This window comes from Zalophus californianus, chromosome 10, assembly GCF_009762305.2.
Source record: "Zalophus californianus isolate mZalCal1 chromosome 10, mZalCal1.pri.v2, whole genome shotgun sequence".
NCBI lineage: Eukaryota > Metazoa > Chordata > Mammalia > Carnivora > Otariidae > Zalophus > Zalophus californianus.
In genome coordinates, this window is record NC_045604.1 from 27,483,365 (window position 1) to 27,509,650 (window position 26,286).

Consider the following 26,286-nt stretch of genomic DNA (forward strand, 5'->3'; position numbering starts at 1 on the left):
TCAAAACAGCCAGTTCTCTAGGAAAGCTGCTCAAGAGAACACGATGCTCCAAGGGAAAGAGCTCAGAAATCGACGTCAAGAAAGAAGGATGTTGGGGCGCCTGGGTGGCTCAGTCGTTAGGCATCTGCCTTCGGCTCAGGTCCGGTCCCAGGGTCCTGGGATCGAGCCCCGTGTGGGGCTCCCTGCTCAGCGGGAAGCCTGCTTCTCCCCTGCTTCTCTCTCTCCCACTCCCCCTGCTTGTGTTCCCTCTCTCACTGTGTCTCTCTCTGTCAAATAAATAAAATCTTTAAAAAGAAAGAAAGAAAGAAGGATGTTGGCCCCAGTCCATGTCACCTGGTGACACTCCTGGTCTCTGTCGGGCTTGTTTTCCTCACACAAAGGAGGGTTTTTTAAATGTGTTTTGCCATAAAAATTATGATTTAAAAGAATTTTTAAAGACATAAGAGCATGCTTATGAAATGTTAAGGGGAATAAAAACAGGTATATAGGTCGTTGAGGTAAGGAACAGGGAAACGCTTTAGAAACCCTGAAGTACTCCAGACTTAGAGCTGAATCCGGAAACCACGTGTGCAGCCTGAGACTCTCCTGGGGCCTGGGCAGAGGGTCACCAGGAGGACCTCCAGAATGCTGGGTGGGGCCGGGCTGACTGGTCCGCTAGCCGAGCAGGCGCATCCCAGCTTGGCAGGGGAGCAGCCCTTCTCTCCCCAGCCCTATCAATCACTGAGGAAGGGACAGGTGCAGCCAGGCCTGGCAGCCTCTGGGACAGAGACAAAAGATTCCCTTTCGGCCCTGGGAAGGGGTGGGGGAGTGCCGAGGGAGGTCACAGTAGGGAGTTCTACCATCACAGGCTCTGCGGTGTGGTGGCAAGAGGGCTAGACTTGGCTACCATCCCTGATGCTCCTTCCCGTGCCTCAGTTTCCTCCCCCATAAAACGGGGAAGCTAGCTAGATCCCTTCCAAATTGAACTTTCTGTGGTTGATGAGTCAGAGAGACCACGAGCCCCAAGAGAACCTTGAAAAGCCACACGCTCCCAGCCCCAACATTCGTCGCATTATCCTCTCATTCTCCTCGGTCTGAACACCAGCTGTGCCACTTGCCAGCGGAGTGGCACTCAGAATATGCGAGGTGGGTCATACCTCTCCTGCAGGGTGGCCGTGGGCATTAGAGGTAAAAGACAAAGAACCTGGCTCAAAGAGCAAGGTTTCTGTGTGATTTGAAGCTAGATGTTAAAAAGCCTTCCTAACAACTGTCAACCCCTGGAATATAACCACCCACCTTGCTCCCCCGTGCAAGTGCCCCCTGCGCTCAAGCAGGTAGCACAGTGAGTGAAGCAGGATCTGGGGACTGCGCCTACCTGTGGCAGGAGGGCGGCCACCACCAGCACCAGCTGGCTGTCTCCATGCTAGAATGTGTCAACAGAGCTTCCAGTTTTTTAAGAGAAGCCAGACATCCAGAACTTTGTGTAAAATTTTCTAGTGTTTAAATGCTGGCAACTAAATTCATAATCTTTAAAATACCGTGTCAGCCAAACAAAACACAATTGTGGGGCCAAATTCTGCCCACGGGCTGCCAGCCGTGGAGACCTCCGCTGCAGACACTTGTGAACAGAAGACCTTTTCAGCAAAGGGGAGGAGAGACTTGGATGGCATCCCGTATACCAAAGGGCGTGGGTTCAAAGCTGAGAGGCTCAGATCTGGGATGCAGGCAGGACTAGGGCCCAGAAAGACCTTTCCTCTCAACTTGGAAGGAATTAGACCCTGAAACGAGACACTGGTTTCAGTTTGAGGCTCCCCAGGGTGAACAGAGAAACTTCAGCAAGCCCAAAGACAAAGAAATGAAATGCAGACCTAGGAGGGAAATCTCCAAGAATGTGAAGTTAGGGAAGAATGACTTTCTGTGTCTTAAGGGCTGGAGGTGAGAGAACCGAATCCTCCCTCACATTGCAGGATGAGACGAGGATCCGGCTTTCACAAGCGGGAGACCCATTAGCGCCCAGACGGGCCACACAAGGAGCTGGAGGCCCCTGGATCCCTGCAGACAGACCCCCCCAGGGCTGGGGGAGACCTGCAGCACGCTCTGGCCTTGCTCACCGGTGGAAGCTGTCCACCATCTTCAGGTGGACTCGCAGGTCCTTCTTGGTGAGGTGGTCCAGCATGCGCGCGTCCACCAGGCACTCCATGAAGTAGCTGCGGTACTGGGGGAGCCCCAGGCTGGGGAGCCATTCGTTCCCAATCCACTCGTGGTTCATGTCCCCATAGGCCAGGGTCTGGGGGAACAAGGCAGAGCGGCTATCGGGGAGGAAGGCAGTGCCAGCCGGCCATAGCCGGCATACCCGGTGGAGAGAAAAATCCCTCCATCCACCGTGGCAGCTTATTTTCACTAAGAAGCTGGGAGTGGTAGGAGGTGGGGGTTTTAAATGGTACCTTTTAAGATCTCAGAATGATATGGTTCTACTCACGGATCAATTATCTACACTAATGAACAGAAGCAGCTATCCAGGCAGCAGATAATATGAAGTCCTTCCTGTCGACTCAGGAATGCATTTGTGGTGTTGTGTGGCTGACCTGCCTTCCTGGTTCTCCGCCGGCCTCTAGCCCACTGAGCCCAGGGGACAGGCCCAGTTTCAAAGGACCACAGAGTGGCCTCCCACATCTATCCTAGAGCTACGTATGGACTAAAGAACTCAAAAGCCACAGGTGAAGGCCTGCACCTGAAACACTCAGCACTCTGAGCTCTGGTGTACAGTCCAGGAATTCCCCAGGCCTTCTGTTGCTTTCTCCAGCACCCTACACACACCCCCGGCTGCCCCGCTCTTCGCGCACCACCCGCGCCCCCCCCGGCCACCCCCCCACGCCGTCCGCCTCTGCGCACCCCCAGCCGCCCCCTGGCCGCCCCCCTCCACCCACTCTCTTGTCACCTCCTGCCGACACAGGGCCTCCTGTCTACCTGTCCTTAGAAAGACTGTAGGAACAGCACTCCTCCGTCACTCTGGTTCCTTACCCTACTTCCTTTTTTTTTAGCTTGAAACACTGATTTTATCTTTTAAAATGAAATCGTTAGACATATAAAAATAAATGTAGCACAGGTTCATTATTAAGCATAAAGAAGAAGTCAACATCGATGGACACCAGCCACGCTATCCCACGGCTGTGTCCACCCCCATGCCCGCCTTCCCCGCCCCATCCCCTGCTGCCCGGCTAGAGGTAACCACTATGCTGAGTATTCTATCATGCCCTTGCTGGAAAAAATGTTTTTACAGTTTTTACGATCTCCGATGTGTATTTGTCTTAAAAAAAATTTTATTAAGTTTGCTTATTTTTGAGTTTTAGTATAAAATTCCATGAATCTTTTGGTTTAGATTTTGTACTTGACGTAATATTTCTAAATTTCATCTATTTCCTCTGCTGGAGGTTTCACTGTGTAAATATACTATGACCGATCTGTCCAGGACCCGGTTGGGTGTCCCCTGAAGTATCCACAGTGCTCCTCGACGGTACTTAGAGCCCCGCCCCATGACATAGTGATCATGGGTGTGTTATGTGTTTCTTGCCTGTCTCTCCCCTAGAATATAAGAGAGTCCACTTCTGTATCCAGAGAGCCTAGAAAGGCCTGACACCTCGTAGCTGCTCAATAAATATTTGGCTACTAACTAAATGAGTAAAAGGTCTTTGCCCAGCTCACCAGGGGTGCCCCTGAGGGATGCAGTGAGGAATAGGATTTGTACCCATCTCAGGCTCATTATTCCCGGGAAGAGAGGGGAAGAGGCAGGTGTGCTGGGGACACAGCCCTCTAAGGCTCCCCATTGGCCATCCTGAGAAACCAGAACAAGTAGCTAGAGGGGAATGAGGAGGGAGGGGGCCTCAGCGGGAGGAGAAAACCTGTCCACGGCTTTCCGTGCGAAGAGGGGACGTAAACAGACTGGGACTCAGGGAGTCCTGTTGGGCAGGGAGCCCGTTGGGAAAATACTGTCCTGAACTCCTGAGAGGTGGTTCTGGACAGAGAAGGGAGTCTTACCTGAGCCCAGCTGCCCTCCTCACTGTCCTAGCGGGAACGAGTGCAGCGTGTCAGGGGAAATAGACAGAGTCAAGGAACCTGGAAGCGTCCACCCTAGGCCCCATCAAACAGAGGGAGCAGACACCCCAGTGGCTGGAAGGGTGACTAAGGAGAGCTTGTTGGGATGGTCAAGAGAGAACACAGGGCTGGTGCATGTGTCTGTGTTTGCACTGAGGGGGGAGCAAATGTGTGTGTGGCAAAAACACACTCCCACACCTCGCAGGCTTGGCTGGGAGCCCCACAAGGGCCAGGCTCTCCCATTCCCTGGCCCCCCAGCAAGCATCAAGCACAAGGGCAAGGACTCTGTTGCCCAGAGCAGAGCAAAGCACTCCCCATCCCCAAGGCCAGCTCTTCTCCACTACAGTGCGCCAGTGGCCTAGGGAGAGCTTGGGACCCCTGGAGACGGATCCCCCAGCACACACAAACTGTTCCCAATCCCACTCCTTTCCCACCAGCCCACCACCTGAGAACAGAACCCAACACACACCAGGGATACCAGTCTCATATTAGACCGACTGCAACCCCCTCTCACTTCCCACCACCTTCCCCTCGTCCTCATGGGGGTCATCAGCCCCAACCCAGGCCCAAGGCCCAGGGCCAGACTCACTGTTTTAGTGGGTGTTGCCAGAGTTTCCATCTCTTCATGGGTGACCCAGACATTCCCGGAAGACTGTAGGCAGAAAGGGAACCTAGCAGGTCCTGTCTGTGGGTCCCCAAGATTCCCCTGAAGCTGGGAACCCCAGGGACAAGTACAAACATTCCTTCCCCTGAGTCCTCCCACAGGCCCGGCCCCGAGCCCCGCACACTGTCTGGCTCGGAGCACCTCCCCGGATCACTGTAGCTGCACTGCTCGGCACAGTGCCTGGCACCTAGAAATGCTCAACAAACGTTTCCTGAATGAATATGAATGAATGGCACCGATCGTGGAAAAGGGGCGGATCCCCATCAAAGAAACGGACAGCAGTGAATGATGTTACCCTGAGGGTCCATGGACTAGTCTGCACTCAGCTGGAGAGGTTGGAGGACCAGGACAAATGCCCTGTCCCTCCGCCTCCCTGAGTCCAGCAACAACACAGAACCCCTGGAAGCCCTGCCCTTGGAAACTCTGCCCAGAGATCTGCAATTGTTGGCACAGTGGGTATAGGGAGATGGGGCCCACTAGTGGTACGTGAAGGCAGGGAACGAGGCTGCTGGGAGCCTCCTGGAATCAGTGTCACCCCCCCGCCCCCGCCACCCCGGAGACCAGGCTGAGCCCTTTGAGGGACCAGAAGGGGCAGGAATCAATGTTACCATCTTCCCAAAGACCAATGGGAAAATTTGCAAATACTATCCCAGGACTTCCGAAAAACGTCCTGGGTGAGGGAGACGCCACTCACAGTCCTGGAGGTGGGTGGGGCAGAGGGGCTGGTCAGCGACACCATCTCCTGGATGGCTAGCCGGAGCTTGAGCCGGTGCAGGGCGTTGCTGATGCCAATCTCACGCTGGATCTCCGTGTCCGACAGGGCCGACATGATGGCACCACTCTTGACGTTGGCCCGGCAGGCTGCCACATACCAAGCAGGCATCCCCACCCAGAGCTGCAGATACGGGCACAGGGGGTAAGTTCAGCCCCTTCCCCGAGATCTGGGCCCCACTGCCAGGAGCTTGACAATATCAAGGAGCAAGGGCCAGGCCTCATCCATGGTCTCAAAAGAGCAAACACAGAGCAGAAGAATTCAGAAATGTAGAGATGACAATCACCAAATGCCTCTCTTGCCCATTTTACAGATGGAAAATCTGAGGCCTGAGAATGTGTGGGGATTTTCCCAACATCACATGAGTGATCAGGTCCAGGGGACAGCCTATAGAGGGAGTCAAATTGCCTGTGAAAGCCTGTGGCTCAGTGATACTTAGCTCCCCTAACCCAAACCAAGCTACCTGTGAGGCATCAGCAGTAAGTGGCATCAGTTCTGCCCTGCACAGTAACTGGTACGGGCCTTTGCTGGGGAAGGGAGCGGGGCTAAGTGCTAGGCATGCCACATGTGTACTTGGAAGGGGAGAAACAAGCTGGGAAAGTTCTACGGACACCACCCCTCTACCTACCCGAGGAGTCCTCGACCCACACCGCACATCCTTCCCACCAGCCCCCTGAGTAGCCTCCCTTTGCCTAGGCTTACCTCCAGCCAGGAGACCACAGTAGGGCCATCCCACTGGGCAAAAGGCATTCCTTTTCTGCGGGCGTCTTCAAGCAGCTGGTGTCTTGCAGGAAGAGGAAGAACAGACTCACTAGTCTCCTTTTCTCCCAACCATGCCTACTCCAGGGGCCATGGACTATGCTAAGTGGGACTCCCACAACCCAACTCCCCACCACTGGGCTGCGACCCCTGCTCTGTGCCTGAAGCAGTATGATGCCAAGCCATGGGGCAGCACTCCTCTCCATCCCCAGAGGGCAAGGGGCTCTGACTTTGTTTGCACATGGCCTGACCCACAGACATTTCAGTCTGCTCCGCCAGAGACCCACAGGTCGTAGGTCACCTTCCCACAGCCCCCCAGCCTCCTTCTCCCTTGGGTCATAGTAAAAACCACCTCCTAGTCCCTGCTGTGCCCAGGGGGACCAGGCCAACTCAGTTCAGAAAGGGCCTTGATCCGGTTCTGGCTGCCTGAGCTCAGTCCCGTGGCACCTAGAAATGCTCAGTCCCATGGCAAACCAAGGGAAGGACAGCGGGTGAGGTGCCGGGCGCCACCCTGGCCTGTGGCTCTTACTTCTTCTTCAGACGCCGGTCCTTCTCTGCCTGGGTCCCCAGCTTGGCAGGCACCATGGGCTCCTGCAGACCAAGCTCGGAGTCTGTCAGCAGAACTAGAAGGGAAGAGAAGACATGTGAGCCAGGCCCTCTCCTTCTCCTCCCTTGGCCTGGGCCAGGATTGGGGAGCAGACCCCCAGGAGGCTCCTCGATGTTTAACAACCCAGGAGGCCTGATGGGACCATTCATTATTCCTAGAGCCTCGGCTCGATGTCCCTACATCCAGGGTGGCCCCACAGTGGCATCAAACGGGTCCCCCAGCCCAGAGAGTCTCCCCCAGAGAGCCTCAACCCTGCAGGCATTTTCCAGCCAGATGGACTGAGGCTGTCCTACCCTTTCAGCAGCAGAAACCTAGACCGAACATTGCTCTCCTCCAAACCAAGGTGCAAAGGAAATCCGGAGAGCCAGACGTGAGTGGGCTCCGGGCTCAGAGAGGATTATCCTGACCCGGCTGGGGGTGGGAAGACGGACACACTGAGAGACGTGCCCCTTGGCCTCTTTTTCAGGAAGCACACTTGCACGAACCCCACGGGGGAACATTCCTAGCTCGGTCTTCTTCTATTAAGGATCTCCTGAAAAGGACACCAGACCCCTACAGAGTTCATGGCAGGCGCCACATCTTAGAATTCATCAAGTTCTGGGCACACCACACAGTGCGGCCGGCAGTAGGTGTGGGCGATCCAGAAGCCGAGGTGAGATGCCGTCTTAGGGTTAGGTGCCGCCGGGGTGCAGGGAGCGTAGAAAATCCTAAGACTTCCCACAGAACACCTCTTCCACAGATCAGACCTTCTCGGCCCCCTCCCAGCCCCATCTGTGTCAGCTCCTGAGGGCTGGGGGCAGGGTGCTGCACCTCATTCCCCACCCAGGCGAGAGGTGCCTTTCCTCCTCCTCTTCCTCCTCACTCAGTTAACTAGCTTCTGATCCCCACCTTCTCTGAGGTGCAGGGAGGTCTAATTATGCCTTTGGGTTCAGAGGTTCCTTTCTTCTCATCAATCAGGCCCTCATCCTGCACGCAATTGTCAATGCTCCCACTGCCTTGGGAGAACTTCTCAAGGCCCTTCTGAGCTGGGCCCAGCCTAGGGTCCACAGCCACGCCTCCACTCCTCCCAGCCTCTCTCTCCCCCGCTCTGAATAGACTCGATTGTGTACAGAGCTCCTGCACCCAGAACCTACCTCTCCCAGACCCCCGGTCCCCTCACACACAACTCTTCTTGGCTTGGCCACTTCCTACGCAGCCTTCCCGCTTCAGCCCAGCGGTTGCCTAGCAGAGGAAGCCACTGCTGGTGTCCCTACCACTCCACGGCCGAGTTCGGCGTTCCAGAAGCACCTGAAGCATACTGCTATCATTACGCCGTTCTGGAATCATCTCTTTATATACATATTATCTTTTTTCCTTTCCAGGAGACACTGAGCTCCTTGAGGGAAAGGCCTATTGTTCCAACAACACCTAATGCTGAGCCTTGTATACGGTAGTTATTCAATAAATGTCTGTTGAACAAATGACTGGTAAATGAGGGAAAGAGGAGGAAGGGAGGGGAGGAAGGAAAGGAAAGCAGGAATAGGGGAGGGCGGAGAAAGACGGCCGACATTTGTTGTGTACCCGCCAGGTGCCAAGCACACACAAGAACTTTATATTCGCACAGAAGTGGTAATGCTACTCCCGCCCAAGCATTTCCGAATATCTATGAAGCCATCAATAGGCATTATGACATGTTGCATCCTGGAGGCCAGATGTACTAGAAATAAGTTCTAATCAAGAACCGATTCTCCTCAAGAAAGAACCCAGAGATTCCTCCCGAAAGTCCTGAGCACGGTACATCAGAAAACCTTCAAACTGCAAGAAACCTCAGAGGTCCAACCTCTCGCCCATACAGGAATCCCTTCCACAGCATTCCAAGTAGAGCCACCCACCTGCAGCCGGACGCTTCCAGTGGTGGGAGCCAGCGGCTCCTGCGGCAGCCCTTGGCCCTGTGAAACAGCTCTAACCCAAACCACCTGCCTCGCCTCTCCTCTCCGGAGCTGAAATCGGCCTGACCTGTGGCTTCCACCCACGGGCCCCCTGGGAGGCAGGCGGAGAAGGCAGGATCCCAGGACTCCCTCCTGCTCTGGCCCCTCTGCTTGCACCCACTCCCTAGGACGTGGACAGACACCATGGCCCGTGGCTCCATCCCGGCTCAGCTGGATTAGCCGGCCCTTCTCCTTCTTCCCGAACAGGCGGCCAATGGACGACTTGATGCCCTTGCGCTTGGCGCCCTTGTGCAAGGAGTCCTGGCTGCCGTCGCTGCTGCTTGGGTTGCTGCCCGGATCCTCCAGAGCACTACAGGACGGCCACGAGGGGGCGGAATGAAAAGAAACATGCTTTCATTATAACAGGAGACCTGGGAGTAAGACCTCTGGAAGGACTTAGGGTAAGCAGCCGAGGTTGCGGGGGCGGGGGGGGGGGGGGGGGGGAGGGGGGCGGTGCAGGTTATGATCAGAGCAGGTGACGAAGGAAACATGGGAATGTCCTTCCCTGACAGTGTTTCAGAGAGAAGTGAGATGTTCAGACACCTGGACAGGTGAGACTCCGTCCCTCCAGAGGCAGGAGGGGGGGATGAGATGACCTTGGCCGTAGAGGGACTCAAGGTGGGGCCCGTGCCACTTACCTTTTGCCTTCTTCCTGGCTCAGGGCTGGATGGCCAAGCTTCTCTAGCCGCAGCGTCCTGGGTGAGGAAGGAGGAGAAGTCTCACATTTTATGGTGGCTTTATCCTCTCGGTTCTCTTCCCGAGACACTGGCGACTGAACAGACAGTGAAGCCGTCAGGGGATAGAGGGAGAGATCTGGGGCCTGCCTACCCAGCCCAGACGAGGCAGAGGAGCTTGGAGAAATGCAGTGGGAAGAACGGGGCCCTCTCTGAGCCCAGACTCAGACTCAAGGGCCCAGCCAGGGGAGAGAAGCCAAAAGGGAAGGGCCTGGGAGAATTCACCCGTTAGTACCTGGGTCATCGGGCAGCACTCACCAGCAGTTTCCTCCTATGCTTTCTTAAGTCACTGGGCTGGAAGAGAGAGTGAAGGGTGAGCTCAGCATCACCCTCCGGATGCCCAAAAGTCCACCCCAAGGGGAGCCCAGTGGTCTTAGGAGGAGACGATAGGATTCAGTGCCTTACACAGGCCGAGAGAGAATACCCCAGCAGAAAAAAAGCTAGCCTGGAAAAATAAGTCAAGGCCACCTCTGGAAGAGAGGGAGAGGTATGGGCAGGGGGTGAGTTTCTTAAGCATTCTGCACTTATCCAAGAGAAAGGGTTGCGGAAGACATGAGGGGCGCAGGCCAGAGGGACATGTTGGCCGCCTGACACGCTGGGGTCTACACACGTCGTGGGAAGAGGATGCCAGGCCCAGCTGAGAAGGAGTGAGCCCTACCAAGCCTTCGCAGCGACCCTCGGCCAGCCCCCAAAGCAGAGCCCAGAGTTGACTAGGGCTGTTCATCAACTGTCCTAAGGCTCTCACCAGGGTCATGACCCCCATGCGGTCCAGGTCCTGGGCAGCACTGCGGGAGGTAAGCTTAGGCGTGGAGCGGCCGCTGAGCGGGGGGGACGCACTAGCCAGGGACAAGGCAGTCAGAGAGGTGGGAATGGAGCCGCGTTTCCGCAGCTGGGTCAGGTTGAGGGCCTCCATGCTGCCGCTGGTCACTCGAGTCTCAATCTCCTCGGCACGCAGCTCCGTGGACTCCTTCTCTTCCTGGATCATCCTGGGAGGCAAGCAAAACCAGACGTTACACTGGCCCCAGCGAGGCCCAGCAGGAGGCAGGTGCCGGCACCGCACTCCCCGCTCTGGGACCCCAGGCAGCAGGCAATGCCCAGGGGAACGCGGCACTGTTTCAGGCATCGCCGGGACACGCCAGGCCTCGTGGACACAGCCCGATCTTCCCACTGCAGCTCAGAAACATTCCTCTGTCTGTCTTGTTAGCTGACTTCACGTAACAAAACTCCCCAGCTCAACAAAGGAGGAATTTAGTCAGTGGGATACAAACCAGCCTGGAAGGCAGAATTCTTGACCTACCACTGACTACGTGGACCACCTAGGGTTAGACTCTTTGGCCTCAGTTTCCCACGAGACCCATGCAATGTCCAAGCCAGCCGTCCCCCAACCCAGGTCCTTTAACTGACGCTGACCCCTGATGGAGTTTTCCGTGTTCCATGAAAAATGAGAAAACCCATGATAATCCTGGGGAGGGGGGGAGCGTGTGTACACAGCCTCACACACATGTACACACACGCATGTGTGGATGTGACAATGCCAACTGTCCGTTAGGAGCTGGACTTGTCTTTATTCTGAGTCTGTCTTTCCAGCGTGAGGGGTGTTAATATGCCCTTTCTTTTGTAGAATGGTTGTGATAGGGGACAGCAGTTACTTTTCATGGGTTCCTTTGCAGAATAAAAGTTGGCAGCCCTAGGTTACTACCCTTCTGTCGTGTGTGTGTGTGTGTGTGTGTGTGTGTTTTCTAACTGGTCTGTGAAATCCAAAAGTGTGGGAACCATGGAACCAGATGTCCCCTATAGCCCTATGAGCTCTGAGCCCTCTGGCTCAGATTTGTCCTTGCCGCTGGTCATAAACATTCACAAACCTCCTACGAAGGCAGGGTAAAGTGCAGGTCTTGATCGCTTTCCCTGCCACGGGTTTCTGTTCGACGCCTCATTAGGGATGGGAGGAATGCTACAATACACAGAGTGTAGACCTGAGTGCGAATCCTGGCCCCGCCACTTACTGTGGGGCTTCGGGCAAATCCCTTAACCTCTCTGGTCTCGGTTCCCTTGGCTGAACAACGGAAATAATGCTGCCTCCCCCAGAGATGCAGGGGCAGACTGACCGGAGCATCTACAAAGTTCTCCCCCTGAGGTGGTCTCGGTCGGGGGTCTCCAGTCTCAGCCGCAGGAGCTGCAGGAACACAGCCTCCCTAGCCCCGGGAGGGGAAATGAAGCCCGAGAAGTCAGGCTGAGGTCTCACCCCTCTCCATCCGGTATGGAGCCTGATGCCCCCTGCTCGGAGTCCCTAGACTGAGCACTCAGAGGGGCAGCTAGAAGAGACAAGCAGATACACGTAGAATTTGTCCTGCAGTGCCCGAACCTAAAGTGGCCCCTGTCCTACAAGGCACCTCCCAGACCCTCCGCCCCAGCCCGAACCTGATCTCCTCATTGATGGCATCCAGCTGCTCCTGCAGCATCATGGCCAGGGTCTGGGCATCCGAGTGGCCACTGGGGGAGACAACATCCACGGAGCCCACCAGACCCCCTGGCTCATCCTCATCCACGTCGGAGATCTCGGGGTCACTGTCAAAGGCAGGGGCGGCTGTGGGGGCCAGCACCCCAGGCAGTGGAGAGGGCTCCCAGTCCTTAGTAAAGGAGGGGAGAAGAGTAGGAATAAGACACACCAGACTGCTGAGGAGCAGGCCCCTCCCCACCTATCCCAGCAGCACTGGCACCTCCTGGGGACTCGTTAAAAGCGCAAAATGTCAGGCCCCACCCCAGACCTACTGATTCAGAATCTGCATTTTAACCAATTTCCCAGGTGATTTATTTGCCCATTAGAGTCTAAGAAATACTACCCCAATTCAAGGAGCCAGGTAGCAGAGTGGTTAGGAACAGATTCCAGAAAGAAACTGCCTTGCTTTGAAATCTGATTATTAGCTGTGCAACGGAGGTAAAATTGTTTAACCTCTCTGGGCCTTAGTTTCTTCATCTGTAAAACGGGGATGGTAATAGTACCTACCTACGTTGTAGGTAATCGTGAGAACAGAGTGAGGACATGCATGGAAAACACTTAGCACGGTGTCTGGCACTATATAAAGGCTACCCCTTTCCATGAATACAAACTCTCAAAGAGTAACTAGATCCAGGGTACAAGAGAAGCCAAGTAGTCCTGTCTGTCCTGCGTCTCCCAGGGTTTCAGCACATCGCAGGATCCCGTACCCAGCCCTGAGAAGTGGTGGTCTCAGAAGTCACCCTACAAACCTCTTCAGTGGATAAAGGCCCAGAAGAGGAAAGAGCACAGAAGTGGGCTGAGCGAGCCAGAAGAGCAGGGGGGCCAGGGACAGAGAGGTGCTCCAACCCCATCCTCTAGGACCCAGACCCCCAACTTCCCATTAGGGCTCTTTTCTAGCTCCTGGGCACCTGCTGTGTTCTTATCAACAGAATGAGGAAAGGGAGAGGGCAGAAAGAGATCCCTTCAGACTGTGACCCCATCAGACTAGGGCTTTCCTAAGGGCAGAGATGAATCCTCCCCCAGCAGGCTAGGAGTTCCCTCCTTCTCTAACCTATATCTTGCAGTGCCTCAGAGCATACGGAGGACCTGGGTTCAGGGCACAGCATGCTTAACAGTTATGGCGCTAGGATGGAATCACGTTTCGCCAGATAGAAGATGAGGTGGGTCCTGGTCCTCTTCTGCCCCGTTCTTTCCTGCTCCCCCTCCCCGCCCCCCAGGCAGTCTCAGCAGGAACGCAAAGCTGCTTCTCAGAAAACTTCAGGTGCCATCTCCCCAGGGCCACTTAAACCTGCCATCCCTTCCTCATCTCCCCCATAAACCACAGCTTGTGTTCCAGAAAGCTGGCCAATTCCATCTCACCCCTGCATCTCCCACCCTGACTGCCAGAAACACACGCCTGCACCCCCAGGCACACGTGCACACGCTTCAGTAGGGCCTCAGGGACTGGCTGGCCGCCCGCCAGCCCCACCACTTGCCCACCAGGAGGCCAAGGCGAGGGGGCACAGCTGTTGCAGCTAACAATGGCCCCAACCCCAGGGCTGCAGCTGTTGTCCACACGGGGGGGGGGGGGGGGGGGGGGAGGATTTGCACCGCACGCCAGCCGTCTGTGAAACTGGAGCCAGGCACACGGCCGAACTGACCCCAAACTCCCCGGGGAGACCCCTCCACACTCACCCCTCCACCCCTCACCTTGGCAGACTCCTCCCGCAGCGCTGAGTAGCGGCGGTGCAGGCTTGAGGGCGCGTGGGTGGCTGCACTCAGGGAGAACCGCACATCCGCTGCGCTGCCCATGTGCGACCTTGAGTGGTTGGGGAGGGGTGCCGCGGCGGGGGGGGGGGGAAGAAAAGACCAGCCCTGAGGACTGAGAGCCCCAGCTCACACCCACTAGGTCCAAAGAGTTAAGGGATCTTTGGCTTGGCGAAGAGAAGTCTTAGCTGGCAGAAAGCTACTGGAAATGGTTTAAGGGCTGCCGTGTAAACAAGAGATTCGATTTATTCTCTGGTGCCCCAGGGATCAGAATGATCCAGGGGAGAACGTTCTAGGGAAGCAGCTTTCCATTTAACATAAGAAGCACCTTCGGATGGTAAGATTTGGTTTATGATGCAACTGGTGGCTTTTAAAGAGCTGAGCTCTCCATCAGAGGTATTCAACCCTGGCTCTCGGGCCATCTGACAAGAACGGGGCTGGAGAGCTCCGGGCACTGAGGGACTTTGCAAGGGCGGGTCTCTGAAGGTCCTTTTAATCCCTAAGGTCTTTGTTTCTTTGTCTTCTCCTCAGCAACTTTCCTTGGATTTCCCCATAATCTGTACTGAGTTCCTGGCCAAAATTCAACCCAGGCCGACTCCCTTTCCCCCAGGAAGCTTCAGGAGGCCAGGACACTCTATCAGATACATGGGCTAGAAAACCCACTTAGATGCCCCCTGGGTTTATTCCAACCCTGAGGCTTTAGAATCCCAGTAATGATGCTCTGGAATGTCTGGACGCCTTCCCTAGTGACACTTCTTCCCTATGATGCCTTCCCAGTTTGGAACCCATGAGGGGGCCCAGGGCAGAGGGACAGGGCAAGCCTACAATGGATAAGGGAAATGGAGCAGGGAAAAGGGAGTTCCTGCTTATCCCCCCCTTCTCTCCTCCAACTCAGTCCCAATCCCATGATGGGTCCAGTCTCTCTATGGTCAAAGCCAAGAATGCTCAGCCATTAAGGAAAGCAAGCAGCGGGAAATAACTTGGTGTTCTCTGAGTCATGAGTCGTATTCATTGGGGGTGGGGGGGGTTCTCTTTGGAGAAACCTATGGAAAGGAAGAAGTCAGAGGGATCCCAGCTACTATTCCCTGTCTCTGTTCCCTGCTTCTCTCCACGCTGTCCTAAACAATAATTCCTGATGAACTTGAAGATGGTACTTAAGTCTCTACCACCCCAGACACCCCCAGGCTTCTCTTCTTCAGGTTCAATGTCCCTTCCCCTAATGCAAGCCCTACCCCTCCATACAAATGTGTATGTACACATTTCCTGTGACCACTCTTCAGGGAAATGGATCCCTATTGCCCTGACATAGCAAAAGCATGACTGAAGGGAACCTCAAAGACTCCCTCCTGTGAGACTGGTTTGGAAAGAAAACAGCCAGGAGCCATGAACCTTGAGGGGCATCGCCCACTAGTACCCTCAATCTTCACCCTGCCTCTCTGGGCAGAGAAGTGGCAGCAAGACTGAGGTCTGAGTTCAACGTCAATTAGTTCACAGAATGTGGAGAAAAATCCAGAAGTTCCCTAAAACATGGACCTAATTCCAGCAGTAGGTGAAAAGCACCACTCTCCACCTCTTACAACGTTTTCAGAAAAAGGGAGGTCACAACCATGACGTGGCCTCTCAACTTCCAACTGTGAGGAAGTTCTGGATGCCTCATGTCAGTCTCTCGTGCTGCCTTTCTGCCCACTGCCTGCTGCCTGAACCTGTGTGGTCCTTAACTCTCAAGCAACAATCCTCCAGAGCCCTAAAGATGGTGTCTCCGAGGAACTAGAATGAACCAGACACTCTCCATGAGCAAGTCCTGTGGGACATAGGTGAGCATGTAACTCAGCAGACCCCTCTCAATGGCATGTCCTCTGTCAAGGAATCAGGAAGTGCGGCCCGTGTCCCATGGCTCTGGGGAAGGAGCATCCTCTCTTTACTTGCCTCTCAGCATCCCTCAGAGGACAGGTGCTCCCTCTACGCTGCCCAAGTGAGCTAGGTGACTTTGGCCACGTTCTGGGAGCCTCAGGGTCCCACCCTGGATAGGAGGAGGACCCTGAGGTCCTGGGCGGTCTTTTGGTGGGAGGAAGTCTCCTTCCTCAGGGTCCATCCAGGACCCCATCCCAGCACGCCCAGCCTCCCGCGCTCCAGTACCTGGAGTGGACGCCATCCACAAACGGCCCCCCTCGACCCTTCAGCTGGTCCACCTCTTGGCGCAGCTTCTCAATCTCTTCAGACAGGCGGCCCTGTGCCAGGCAGACCCGGGGTGAGGGTGGGGCCAGGGAGGGGCAGAAAGGGGAGAGAGGCACAAAGAGGACAGCAGAGTTGGGGAGAAGCAGAAGAGTGTCCTGCAAAGTCCAAAGCCAGGGGCCCCCGGCCAGGCCTACAGACAACACCAAGAGAAGAGGTGCAACTGGAAAGTGAGCAGAAGGGCGGGCAGCGGGCAGGCGGAGGGCAGGGCCAGGAGAGCGTCTGTCTTGGTAAGGATGCTACTGGAATAGGCCTGCGGAGCCCTCACCACCACACAGACGCATGGCGACACCGGCTGGGCAGCTGAGGGGAGCAGGGTGCCCACCCAGACCTCACAGACGGGGCTGAGGCAGGGCCAGTGACAAGTCCTCTCAGAATCACCGGAGGTCTCCTGCCTCACCTGGCCTGAGGCCCCACCAAATCGTACCCTGGGCCCTGCCTCTGGGGCCCACCCTATGCCCTGTGCTTATGGCCTCCGTCTCTTCTTTACATGTGGGTGGCGATGCATCCACCGTGCTGGACGCTAGCGAGGATCAGCGAAATCACGTCTGTACACAGACTAGCGTGGTGCTGGGTGTCAGAGCAGCTGCATGAAACACAGTCATGTTCCTTCCTCACCGCAAGCCCGGCCCTGCCAGGCTGGCGGGCTGGCCAGCAGCTGGTACCTTGTGATGGTGCTGCTCCTCGATCTGCCGCTGGGAGCTCTCCAGCTCCTGGATCAACGTGTTCTGGGGGAGAACAGCTGGGAGCTAGGGACCCCGCCCCGGTTCCTCTACTCCTGCGCCGGCCGGCGCCTTCCCCTCCCTGCCCCCACTCTCCAGGCCAGCCCGCCCCTCCTCACCCCTCCTGCTCCTCCTTTCTCCAGCCTCCCCAGGTCCGTCCACCCAGGTCTGCGTCCCAGACACACCCCGCCCCTGACGAACCTCTCGCATCCCAACTCCTCCCCTCGGCTCCACCCACACCCTCGCCCCGCCCCACCCTGGCAGCCCCGCCCACCCAGGCCCGCGACCCACCGCACCTTCTCCTCCAGGGCGGCCATTCGCTCCTTGAGGTGCAGCTGCAGGCGCTCGTTGGACTCGCTGAGCAGCCGGTCCACGGTGTCTGACAGCCGCTTGTTGTGGTCCTCGTTCATCTTCTCCCGCTGGCGCACCTGCAGAGCCAGCACACCTGGTCCCAGGTCACCCCAGGGCCGCCCATTCCCGCCTGGTTCCACCCCACTCACCCGTCCCCTACTCGTCCTCCCGGAGCCCGCTCTCCAGCTCCCCCGACCACCTCCTGCGGCCCCTCTATGGCTCTGTCCCTGGCCAGGCCCCTCCCAGCTCCCACTCTTCTCAGGCCTGTCCACACGCCATCCTGGGAGGCTGCTCTGGGGACAAGGAGAGGGCCTGAGAGCCCAGCGCGGTGCTCTCACCCTCGCCAGCTCCTGGTTCTTCTCCTCCAGCTGCCCCTCCAGCTGCCGCAGGTGCTCCTCAATACTGCCGTGCCTTTCTTCAGCCTGGAGGTGGACACGGGTCAGTGTGGCCTGTAGATCCCCTGCCCTCCTGCTCAGGCCCCGCATCCCACACACCCTGTGCCAGGGGGCTCTTCGGGGATCAGGGCCTCGGTACAAACGAAGCCCAGCCCTCAGCCTCTCACCCTGGACCAGAACTACCACCACCACTGCCCTTCTTCCCAAGCACTCTCTCCTCCCTGCCAAGTGTTCTTCCTACTCAGGGCCTGCCTTAAAACATCCTGGAGCTGGCAGCCCAATGGACTCCCCACGTCCAGAAAAAATCTCCACTTGAAAGCATGAGCTACCATAAATCTCCTCTATGCTTCCAGGTAGATGGACCTGCACTTAATATGAATGCAAGCCAGACTGCCTGGGTTCAAATCCCGACCCCCTCTCTTCCCCAGTGTGTGACATCGGGCAGGTTATTGGATCTCTATGTGCCTGAGTTGCCTCAACTGTAAAATATGGATAGTAACAGCCCCTGTGCCCACTGGACCATTGTGAGGACGACATGAGATAATCCATGGCAAACACTTAGGATGCAATAAACACTCAGCAAGTGCTAGCCATGGTTATTACCCACCCAGGCAGAGTGGACTCCCTTCCACTCATGTGTCTCCAGAGATGGAGACCCCATGTCTCCGCTGACAAGATATTCCAGACCAGCACACATCCTACAGTCAGGAAATCCCTCCTTTAAGCCCCCTACTATGACTCATTTGAACATCTGAATCACTTCAGCCCATCCCCTCCTGTCAGTTTGGGCAGATAAGAAAGCTGACAGCTCAGCATCCCACACGTGGCATCCTCTACTGCACTTAAACCCAGCACTGCATCCCAAGGAGCGAGCAAGACCTTTGACACCGCCAAGTCTAACACTATCATAGAGATGATGACATGCTCAAAGCAGCCAGCCTCTATCCTCCAGAGGCTCTGGGGCCTGCTGCTTACCCACTGCTGATTTCCTTCTCTCCACGGGTTGGGGGAGGGTAGCTCTGGTGACCCCACATGAGGTCCCCCTGAAAGCATCCAACCCGCTGCAAACACTCTGAAATTCTCTTGATTAGCCCACCGCATGTCTAGGTGCGTGCATTTACCCAGTTCTTCCAGCTTCAACGATGATCTCAGCCTGCCTACCTCTTAGAAATTATTCCTCCATAAAGTTAACTATCCATCAGGTACAAATCTATTCCCTTTTACTAATCCTAAAGCTGCAGTCTTCAAGCAGCCAGACTTGGTCCCTAGATCCAGAACGCTTCAGTTTGATGAAGAAAGGCATGCTCAGCCTGCGCTCCCACTGCCGCCCCCCCACCCACTCTGATCCTATCTCCTCCTGGATTTCATCTTTCCAGAGATGAAAGTCCTAATTTTTCCACTCCAGCCCCCAACAAAAGCTACTATTAATACAATAGTGTAAATGATCATCAAAACATTTTGCTTCGGCACAGTCTTATCTACTTCTCCGTGGACTTCTGCAGCCCTCCTCAGGGGACCGTCACTTCGCTGAGGGGTGACGAGGGCAGGGATTACTTTTCCAACAGACAGACACAGACAGGGTGCTTCCCGGAGTCGTGCAGTGAGAGGCAGTTTCCTGGCTCCCAGCCCTGCCTGCCTCCCGCTCTCTCCACGCACTGCCTGGCTCTGTAAGAGCTCGGGAAGCGGAGACAGAGGCAGATCCCGGGGCTCTGGACCCGCTTGCCTTGGTGAGGGCTGCAATCCTCTGAGCCAGCTCAGCCTCCACCTCTGGCAGCGTCTCGGCCTTGCGCATCGTCTGCTGCAGCTTCTGCTCTGCCACCTCCAGCAGCTCCTGCAGGTTCCGGGCCTTCTCCTCACACTGGCACCGTGGAGGGGGGGCGGGGGCACCAAGAGTCAAGAGGGAGCCCCGAAGCCTCCCCCACCTCATGGCCCCGCCTCAGGAGAGAGCAGGTGACAGGCCAGAAAAGCCAAGGACAACCTGGTTCTAGGCTGCCCATGATGCCGGGGCTCCTGGGCCACGAGGGGAAGGTTCCAGCACGATCCTCAGGACTGCCAGGGTCAAGTACAGTGCCTGCCCCCACACCAGCGGGAGGAGTTACCTGGCGGTGCAGGGACTCCTTATTGGCCAGCTCATTCTCCAGTTTGTCATTGAGGTCATGGATGGACGTGGCCTCGCGCTGCGCAGCCAGGTAGCGCTTCTCTAGTGTTGTGATTCTCTCCTCCATGTCTTCCTTCTGAGCCAGAGCCTAGGGCGGGAGAGGAGGGGACGGGAGGGAAGCGCATCAGCTTCTCCCTGCCCCCATCCTGTCTGCATCTCCCCACCAACGTCTGGCTGCCTGTATCCTCCCCATGCCTCCCTGCCAGTTTCTGACCTTGACCCAGCCCTCCCGCCGCTCCTCCACACAGTGGACCCCACCCAGTGTTCAGTCTTAAGCTCCCCAGCCCCGGCCTGGCCCTCCCTCCACACCTAGGGCATCCTGGCAGCTGCCCTCCGGAGTGCTGAGTGCCCGCACACAACCAGATGGGGGCAGGCCGGGGCCCTAGCTCACCTCCCGGAGGTCCCGCTGATGCTTGCTGCCCAGTTCCTCCGACTTGATGAGGTCCCGGCGGGCTGTGCCCAGGTCCTCCTCAAGCTCGGCCACTGTTGCCGTCAGGGTGACCAGTCGCTCCCGAGCCTGGCTCAACTCAAAGTTCTGCTTCTCCAGGAGCTCCTGCAGCTCCTCTACCCGGCCCGTGTCATCCTCCAGGGACAGTGAGCCATCAGTCGGTCATCGGGGCCCAGGGCAGCCCGCGCCCCTGGCCCACCCCAGGGACGGCACACCCAGAGCAGATCACAGCCCTGCCTCCAAAGTCCGCACACACCTCCAGCTCCACCGTCCTTCCTCTGGGCCCCAGGAGCTCGCTCCAGACAGGGACCAAACAAAACACCCTTGCTCTCCTGCGTTTCTTTTGAAAAACAGTAGTTTCTTGTTTACCTGCTGTCTCAGAATCTTGTAACCCAAGAAGGAGCTTGACTAAGGGAACAAAGGCTCCGGGAGAGAAAAGGGATCTGGCCTGACACTGACACACAAGGTAGATGGCGCCTAACCCTTCAAGTGGACAACATATTATGTGCCTAGCAGCATGTTGGGTAGACACACAAAATATCTACCGATTTCTTTGCAGATGGGGTGGGGGAAAGAAGGAAAGAGACATTGGAATATGGGAGAAAGCCCCAAATTTCATTCAAGCATTTGCTCTCCTGAACAAATTCAGGGTGGGGCCCTCGCGTCCCGTCTGGGGGCCACCCTGCCCCTGCCATGCAAGTCCCCATGACCCACCTTCCACAGGCGCTTTGTTCCCAGCTCCACAGTCCCCTCCTCTTCTGCCACTCCCTCCAGAACCCCGGCCCCCTGCTGCAGGGCAGACACCTGTAGGGCACAGCACCCAGGGCAGTGAGTCAAAGAGAAGTTCCTGTATATTCCAGACCCTTCTGAGTCCCCTGCCTCCTCCCAGCCTCGAGTTGGCTAGCGGTCTCCAGCCATGACTGGGGAAGAAATCCAATGCACAACAGAGGGGGGGCAAAGCAGTGAACCCGCCTTGGCTACCGGGAGCTGCAGTCTGCAGGTGGAGGGAGGGCAGGCAGCTTACCTGCTGGTGGGCCCCGGCGAGCTGCTCTTCCAAGGTGGTGACTCGCTCCAGGGCCGCCCGGAGCCGCTCCCGCACCTGCCAGAGGGAAGGGGGGATGGACGAAGACACAGGGACCCCACGGGCCTCAGGCTGCAGGAGCCTGGCTTGATCTACCAGCACTGGGGCATAAGGCGAAGAGAGGGGCCTGCCAAGAGGCACATCTCTGAGCGGGAACCTGACAGGAGGACCTGGAAATTAGGTTGGTGGGAGGAGGGGCCAGTTGCGAAGCTAGAGGGCAGTTTTCCCTCAACACGGGATGCAGAAATCGCCAAGGAGGGACACACGGAGGCAAGGCTGGATGGTGGGGTGGGCCAGGCGGTGGGCCCCGCCGGCTACCTTCTCATCCAGGGCCTTGTGGTGTTCGAACAGCGACTTGAGGGCCTTCAGCACCTCCACCTCACTGGAGACCCCTGAAGGCGACTGGGCCTGGCGCTTCACCACAGTCATCCGCAGCGACCGCTCATGGCGGGACACCAGGCACTCCAGATGTTCCAGAAGCAACTGGCAGGGCGCAGGGCAGGGCAAGAGGGAGGGCTGTGAGCATGTGCCCCAGGGGCTAGAAGCAGGGTCACGTGACCGCCGAGGAGCCATGAGTGGGGCCGTGTGCACCGTTGTTAAAATGTTGAAATGCTTCATGCCAGTAAACAGCCGCTGCCCCAACTGAATATCTTCCCCAAGCCAGCAGCCCTGGCCTCCGTCCTAGGACCCCACCCTTCCCAGGGCCACCCCCATCTACGGGTGGAAAAACCCAGCACCGACCCCAGAACATAAGACAGGAAGAGGTCAGCCCGGGGCCGGGGATGGGCCCGGCCCTGGCCACACCCTTGGTCAGGGGGTTCGCCCCCCAACACACACACACCAGGTCACCCCACTTACCCTTGTGTTATTCCGCTCTGCTTTCAGCTCTGATATCTCTTCCTCCCTTTCTAGAAGCTGTTCCCGACACATGCTCAGCTCCCGGGTTAAGGTGGCAAATTCCTGAAAACCCCCAAGGCCCCTGAGTGCTCGGGGATTTGCCCCCGACCAGTGTCCTGCATGCCCACACCAGTGGTGGGATCTCCTCACCCTTACTTCTGGCACCTGCTGCCAGAACAGCCCCCACCCATCCACATTGCAGGGCTATAAGCTGCAGCTAGCATGTGTGCCCCCAGAGGGGTCCCCGTCTCTGGGTCCTCCATGCACTCCAAGTATGTGTTATGGTACAAGGGGGGTACAGAGGTGGAAACAAGAGCGAGAGAGTCACCGAATCTGCTCTGCAGCCCCTTCCTCCTCAAGCCAACAATATAACCCAATTCTATCTTTTCCCCTAGTTTGTATTTCTGTTTAATGACATTATCCTTTAGAAACAGATGGAGGGGAGTCTCACCTCTGGTTTGGCACAGTGAGGCCCCAACAGAGACTGGCGGATATTAGACAAGGAAGAGAGGGGGCTTTGAAGCGAGTGCCCCAGGGAGCTCCCTCCCACACCCTCCCCGGGGCTTTGCAAGCTACAGGTGGCTGGTGAAATAAGGGGACAGAAATAAGGACCCATGTGGGTGAAAGCAAGGGAGCCGCAGACCTGCCCGGTCAGCCATGTGGCTCTAGACAACATCCCAGGGATCGCGCTTCCTTAGTCCAGGGCTGCATCCTGGTGCCTGATGCCAGGGCGCTCGCTCTGGCCTTCCCAAGTACCCATGCTCAAAGTGTCCCCTCGAGGAGCCCTGCTCCCACACTGTCAGACCCAGACACGCGGAGACACGGTTCCAGCCCACCCATCTCAGTCAGGGCCAGGGCCCAAGGGTGAGAGGCCGGCCCACAGTTCCAGGTCCGTCATATCCTGTTTATTCAAGCAGACATCACCTCATTCTGGAAAAGGTTTCAGAGACATGACCCAAACTCTGTGGATGCCCAGAGCCTGGGAGTGACTGAACGGTGGCTGCAGTTCTCTACTAACTGAAGCCTCCTTCATCCACCACGGACTCATGATTGAAGGAAGAATTCCGAAGCAACCCCCTCTTATCGCTCCAGATCGGGCAACAGGGGACAAGAAAGGCTGTGGGAAAGGGCCAAGGGACCCAGGGATGCCAGAGCCTGAGAAGCCTCATACCTCTAACCCCGTTCCTTGATTATTGCCTTTTTGTCAAGGCCATGGCCAAAGGCGGCCAAACATCTCACACCCAGAAAGCCAGGCCTAGCCCCAGTGCTGCTCCACTCCTCAGGTTACACACACACACACACACACGCACCACAAACACACACATTCACTCTCACACGTACACACACTCATTCCCACGCACACCCACTCACACACGCACCACGTACGCTCGCTCACACTCACACTCTCTCTCACACACACACTCACTCACTCTCACACACACATACACACATACTTATACCCAGAGACAGGACTCGGCACGCCCCTAGCCCCACACCATGACGCCCCCACCAAAGGACCTGTGCTCTCTTCCCCCCGGCCCCGCCCTGGGCTCCCCACCCCAGGACATCAGCCTCCTCCCCAACTCTAGCCCATCTGACACACTGCTGCCAGGACAATCTCCCAAAGCATGCGTTGTCCACAATGTTGAATAGAAGCTTCTTATCCTGGTTTTCAAGTTTCTCTCTCATGGTTCATTTTCATACACCCTAAGACCTGGTCAACCTGGGTCACCTGCTATGTCCAGTCACCAGCAAGCCGTCCTGATTCCACACCTTTGCTCAGTGGGCTACCTCCCCCTGGAAAGCCCAACCCTCTGTCACCACCTGATGAAATCACGTCTATCTTTCAAAGCCCATCTGAAAGGATACACCTCCTTGGGACCCTTCCAGACTCCCCCGTGGAAGGCTGTGTCCCTCCTCTAAGTACTGTCTGGAACAGAGCTCAAGAGCACCAGCTTAGGAGCCCATCATTCAACCACAAATACTGTGAGCACTGACCGTGTACCACGTCCTGTGCTCTTCCCTGGGGACACAGTGACAAGAAAGACATAATCCCTGCCTTCCTGCAGCTCCCAGTGTGGGGCTGGAATCAAATCCCAGCCCTGTCCCGTTAGCTGTGGGACCTTGGACAAGTTACCTAGCCTCTTTGAAGCCCCGCCTTTATCTGTAAGATAGAAGTAGAGGCCTCCCTCCCGTGTTGCTATAATGACTAAATGAGCCAATGTATTGAAAGCACTTAGCACAAGTGACTTCTACCATCCATGCTGTTTTAACAGCCTTTGAGGCCACTCTTCTCTTCCCCTGCCTGGTCTTCCAATCACTTGGCTTTTTATCTATCTCCTTTCTAGTCTGTGAGCCCCAAGGGCAGGGCCTGGCTCCTTCAATCTACGGTTCGGGGCCTCGTGAACCCCATTCACCAGCAGGGCTCCATATCCCTGTTGATGAAGCATCACAAGACTCTGCCCCCACAACTTCTGAGCCTTGGGCAGGAGCTTTCTGCAGCCCACCTGGGTTCACCCTAATTCTTCTCCCCACATGTGGGGAAAAGGCATGTGTGTGGCTCCTCACGGCTGCCTCCCCGGTCCCGGCAGCAACCCCTTCCCCCCCCCCCCCCCACACACACACACACGGGGCAACTGGCTAATCTCAAGCATCACTTTCCATCATTTGTAAAATCGAGATGATGGTGGTACCAACTTCATTGCTGTGAGCATTTAGCAAGGTAAACTGCGCACAAAGTGCTTAATACATAGAAAACACACAGAAACGGTGACTATCATTGCTAGCAGTAGTGTTGTTAAGGAGGGTAAGACAGGTGTCAAGATACCTGACTTCTAGATTCAGCTCTGCCTAGCATTTTCCATGCAATGCCTCTTGTTTTTTCTATCTGTGCAATAATTGGTGGACTAGATGATCTCCTAAGGCTTCTCCATTTCCACCCTCTGATTCCCCACCCACCACCTCCAAGAATAGGGCACTGATGAGGTGCCGGAAAGGCAGAGGTGTCTTTCCAGTCTAGGGTGCCACCTGCTGGCCGCATGGGTTCACTGCAGTGGGCAGCTATGGCTGGGTTTTCTTCCAGCACCAAATTCCATCCCTTTCTCCAGGTGAAGCCAATTCCAGGCTGAGGAGCTTGGGAGTGACAGGGAAAGGATTTATGTAGGGAGATAAAGGAAAGTTAAATGCTCTGTGAATCCCGTTTGTTGATATGCAAATAGATGCAGATAAGCTGAGGGCCCAGCTTATCTGGGCTGGGCCGGGGTAGGGGAAAGTGCAGGGGCTGAGGGAGGTGCAGACAATGTGGCCTTACCTGGGGGAGGGCGGAGTTAAGGTGGCGCTGGAGCTGGTCCCGCTCATGCAGGGCGTCCTGGAGCCGGCTTTGCGTGGCCACCAAGGTCTCCTGACTCTCCCGAAGGGACTCCAGCAACTTCTCCCGCTCATCCAGCATGTTCACCATCAGCTGCTCGAAGTTGGCGTCAGCGTCGGCGCCGTGGGGGGGCCCCAGGGGGTCCCCCTCATTGATTGTGGGCATCACCTCACACATGGTGGGGGTGGGCAGGGCCTTCTCAGCGTCGGGGGACAGGGGAGGAGTTCACAGGATTGGCGCCTCCAGGGGGACCCAGTGCATGGGTCTCAGAGCGGGCAGCGCCAGGCGAGTGGACAGGTGGGCGGGGGCTTCTCCCATGGCATCAGTTGCCCTTGCTCTGAAAGGGGCCTGGTGCCCGGGGCGCCCCTGTGGAATGGAGCCAGAGCGCCTGGCTTAAGCTCTCAGGGCTGGGGCTGGGTGCCCTATGTCCCCAGACAAGCGGGCAGCAGCCGAGTGTGGCCATGACAGGCAGAGAGAGCGAGGCTGGAAGAGGGCCCTTTGCTTAGGCTGAGTGCTGGGGCCTGGCCGAGTCCCAGCTGGGTCTAGCGACACCCATCGTTGCTGGAGGGCAGCGGTCTGTGGAAGAAGAGCCTGCCATGAGGACCAGCTGAGAAGGGCATCCAGGGGCGGGGGTGGGGGCAGGAGACAGGACCTGGACCATCGGGTGGGGGAGGAGAGGGAGGTGGTGGCACATGGCCCTGCTCCAGGCTTACTCACTCAGATGGAGCCTTCCTTACTTCTCCCAAGGAATGCACAAGCTTGCTGCCTGCCGTAGCCTCCGCCTCCCGCTCTCCCCACCCCCAGCTGTCAGAAGTGCA

At 56.7% G+C, this 26,286-nt stretch overlaps 1 protein-coding gene across 6 annotated transcripts in view; it reads right to left on the reverse strand.

Annotated features, from left to right (window-relative positions):
• PPFIA4 (PTPRF interacting protein alpha 4) overlaps nucleotides 1-26,286 on the reverse strand; it is a 49,502-nt gene that overhangs the window by 11,507 nt on the left and 11,709 nt on the right. For 2 of the 6 annotated variants that reach the window (XR_003523220.2, XM_027612697.2), the window contains exons 2-25: nucleotides 25,412-26,044; nucleotides 22,063-22,164; nucleotides 21,523-21,687; nucleotides 21,148-21,222; nucleotides 20,838-20,927; nucleotides 20,067-20,258; nucleotides 19,617-19,763; nucleotides 19,241-19,375; nucleotides 17,461-17,544; nucleotides 17,068-17,199; nucleotides 16,715-16,777; nucleotides 15,954-16,045; nucleotides 13,761-13,869; nucleotides 11,993-12,201; nucleotides 10,320-10,560; nucleotides 9,833-9,868; nucleotides 9,479-9,612; nucleotides 8,984-9,150; nucleotides 6,796-6,889; nucleotides 6,210-6,291; nucleotides 5,430-5,630; nucleotides 4,661-4,723; nucleotides 4,015-4,041; nucleotides 2,091-2,266 (exon numbers count right to left, since the gene is read on the reverse strand). Coding sequence is in view for 3 of the 6 variants with exons in the window: in XM_027612697.2 (XP_027468498.1) it covers nucleotides 2,091-2,266; nucleotides 4,015-4,041; nucleotides 4,661-4,723; nucleotides 5,430-5,630; nucleotides 6,210-6,291; nucleotides 6,796-6,889; nucleotides 8,984-9,150; nucleotides 9,479-9,612; nucleotides 9,833-9,868; nucleotides 10,320-10,560; nucleotides 11,993-12,201; nucleotides 13,761-13,869; nucleotides 15,954-16,045; nucleotides 16,715-16,777; nucleotides 17,068-17,199; nucleotides 17,461-17,544; nucleotides 19,241-19,375; nucleotides 19,617-19,763; nucleotides 20,067-20,258; nucleotides 20,838-20,927; nucleotides 21,148-21,222; nucleotides 21,523-21,687; nucleotides 22,063-22,164; nucleotides 25,412-25,645 (3,050 nt within the window). In the remaining 3 variants the exon portion in view is untranslated. Of the gene's footprint in view, nucleotides 1-1,558; nucleotides 1,758-2,090; nucleotides 2,267-4,014; nucleotides 4,042-4,660; nucleotides 4,724-5,429; nucleotides 5,631-6,209; nucleotides 6,292-6,795; nucleotides 6,890-8,983; nucleotides 9,151-9,478; nucleotides 9,613-9,832; nucleotides 9,869-10,319; nucleotides 10,561-11,992; nucleotides 12,202-13,760; nucleotides 13,870-15,953; nucleotides 16,046-16,714; nucleotides 16,778-17,067; nucleotides 17,200-17,460; nucleotides 17,545-19,240; nucleotides 19,376-19,616; nucleotides 19,764-20,066; nucleotides 20,259-20,837; nucleotides 20,928-21,147; nucleotides 21,223-21,522; nucleotides 21,688-22,062; nucleotides 22,165-25,411; nucleotides 26,045-26,185; nucleotides 26,250-26,286 lie in introns of those variants that run through there. The other 4 variants (XR_003523222.2, XM_027612698.2, XR_003523221.2 and 1 more) reach the window with 3 other exon arrangements.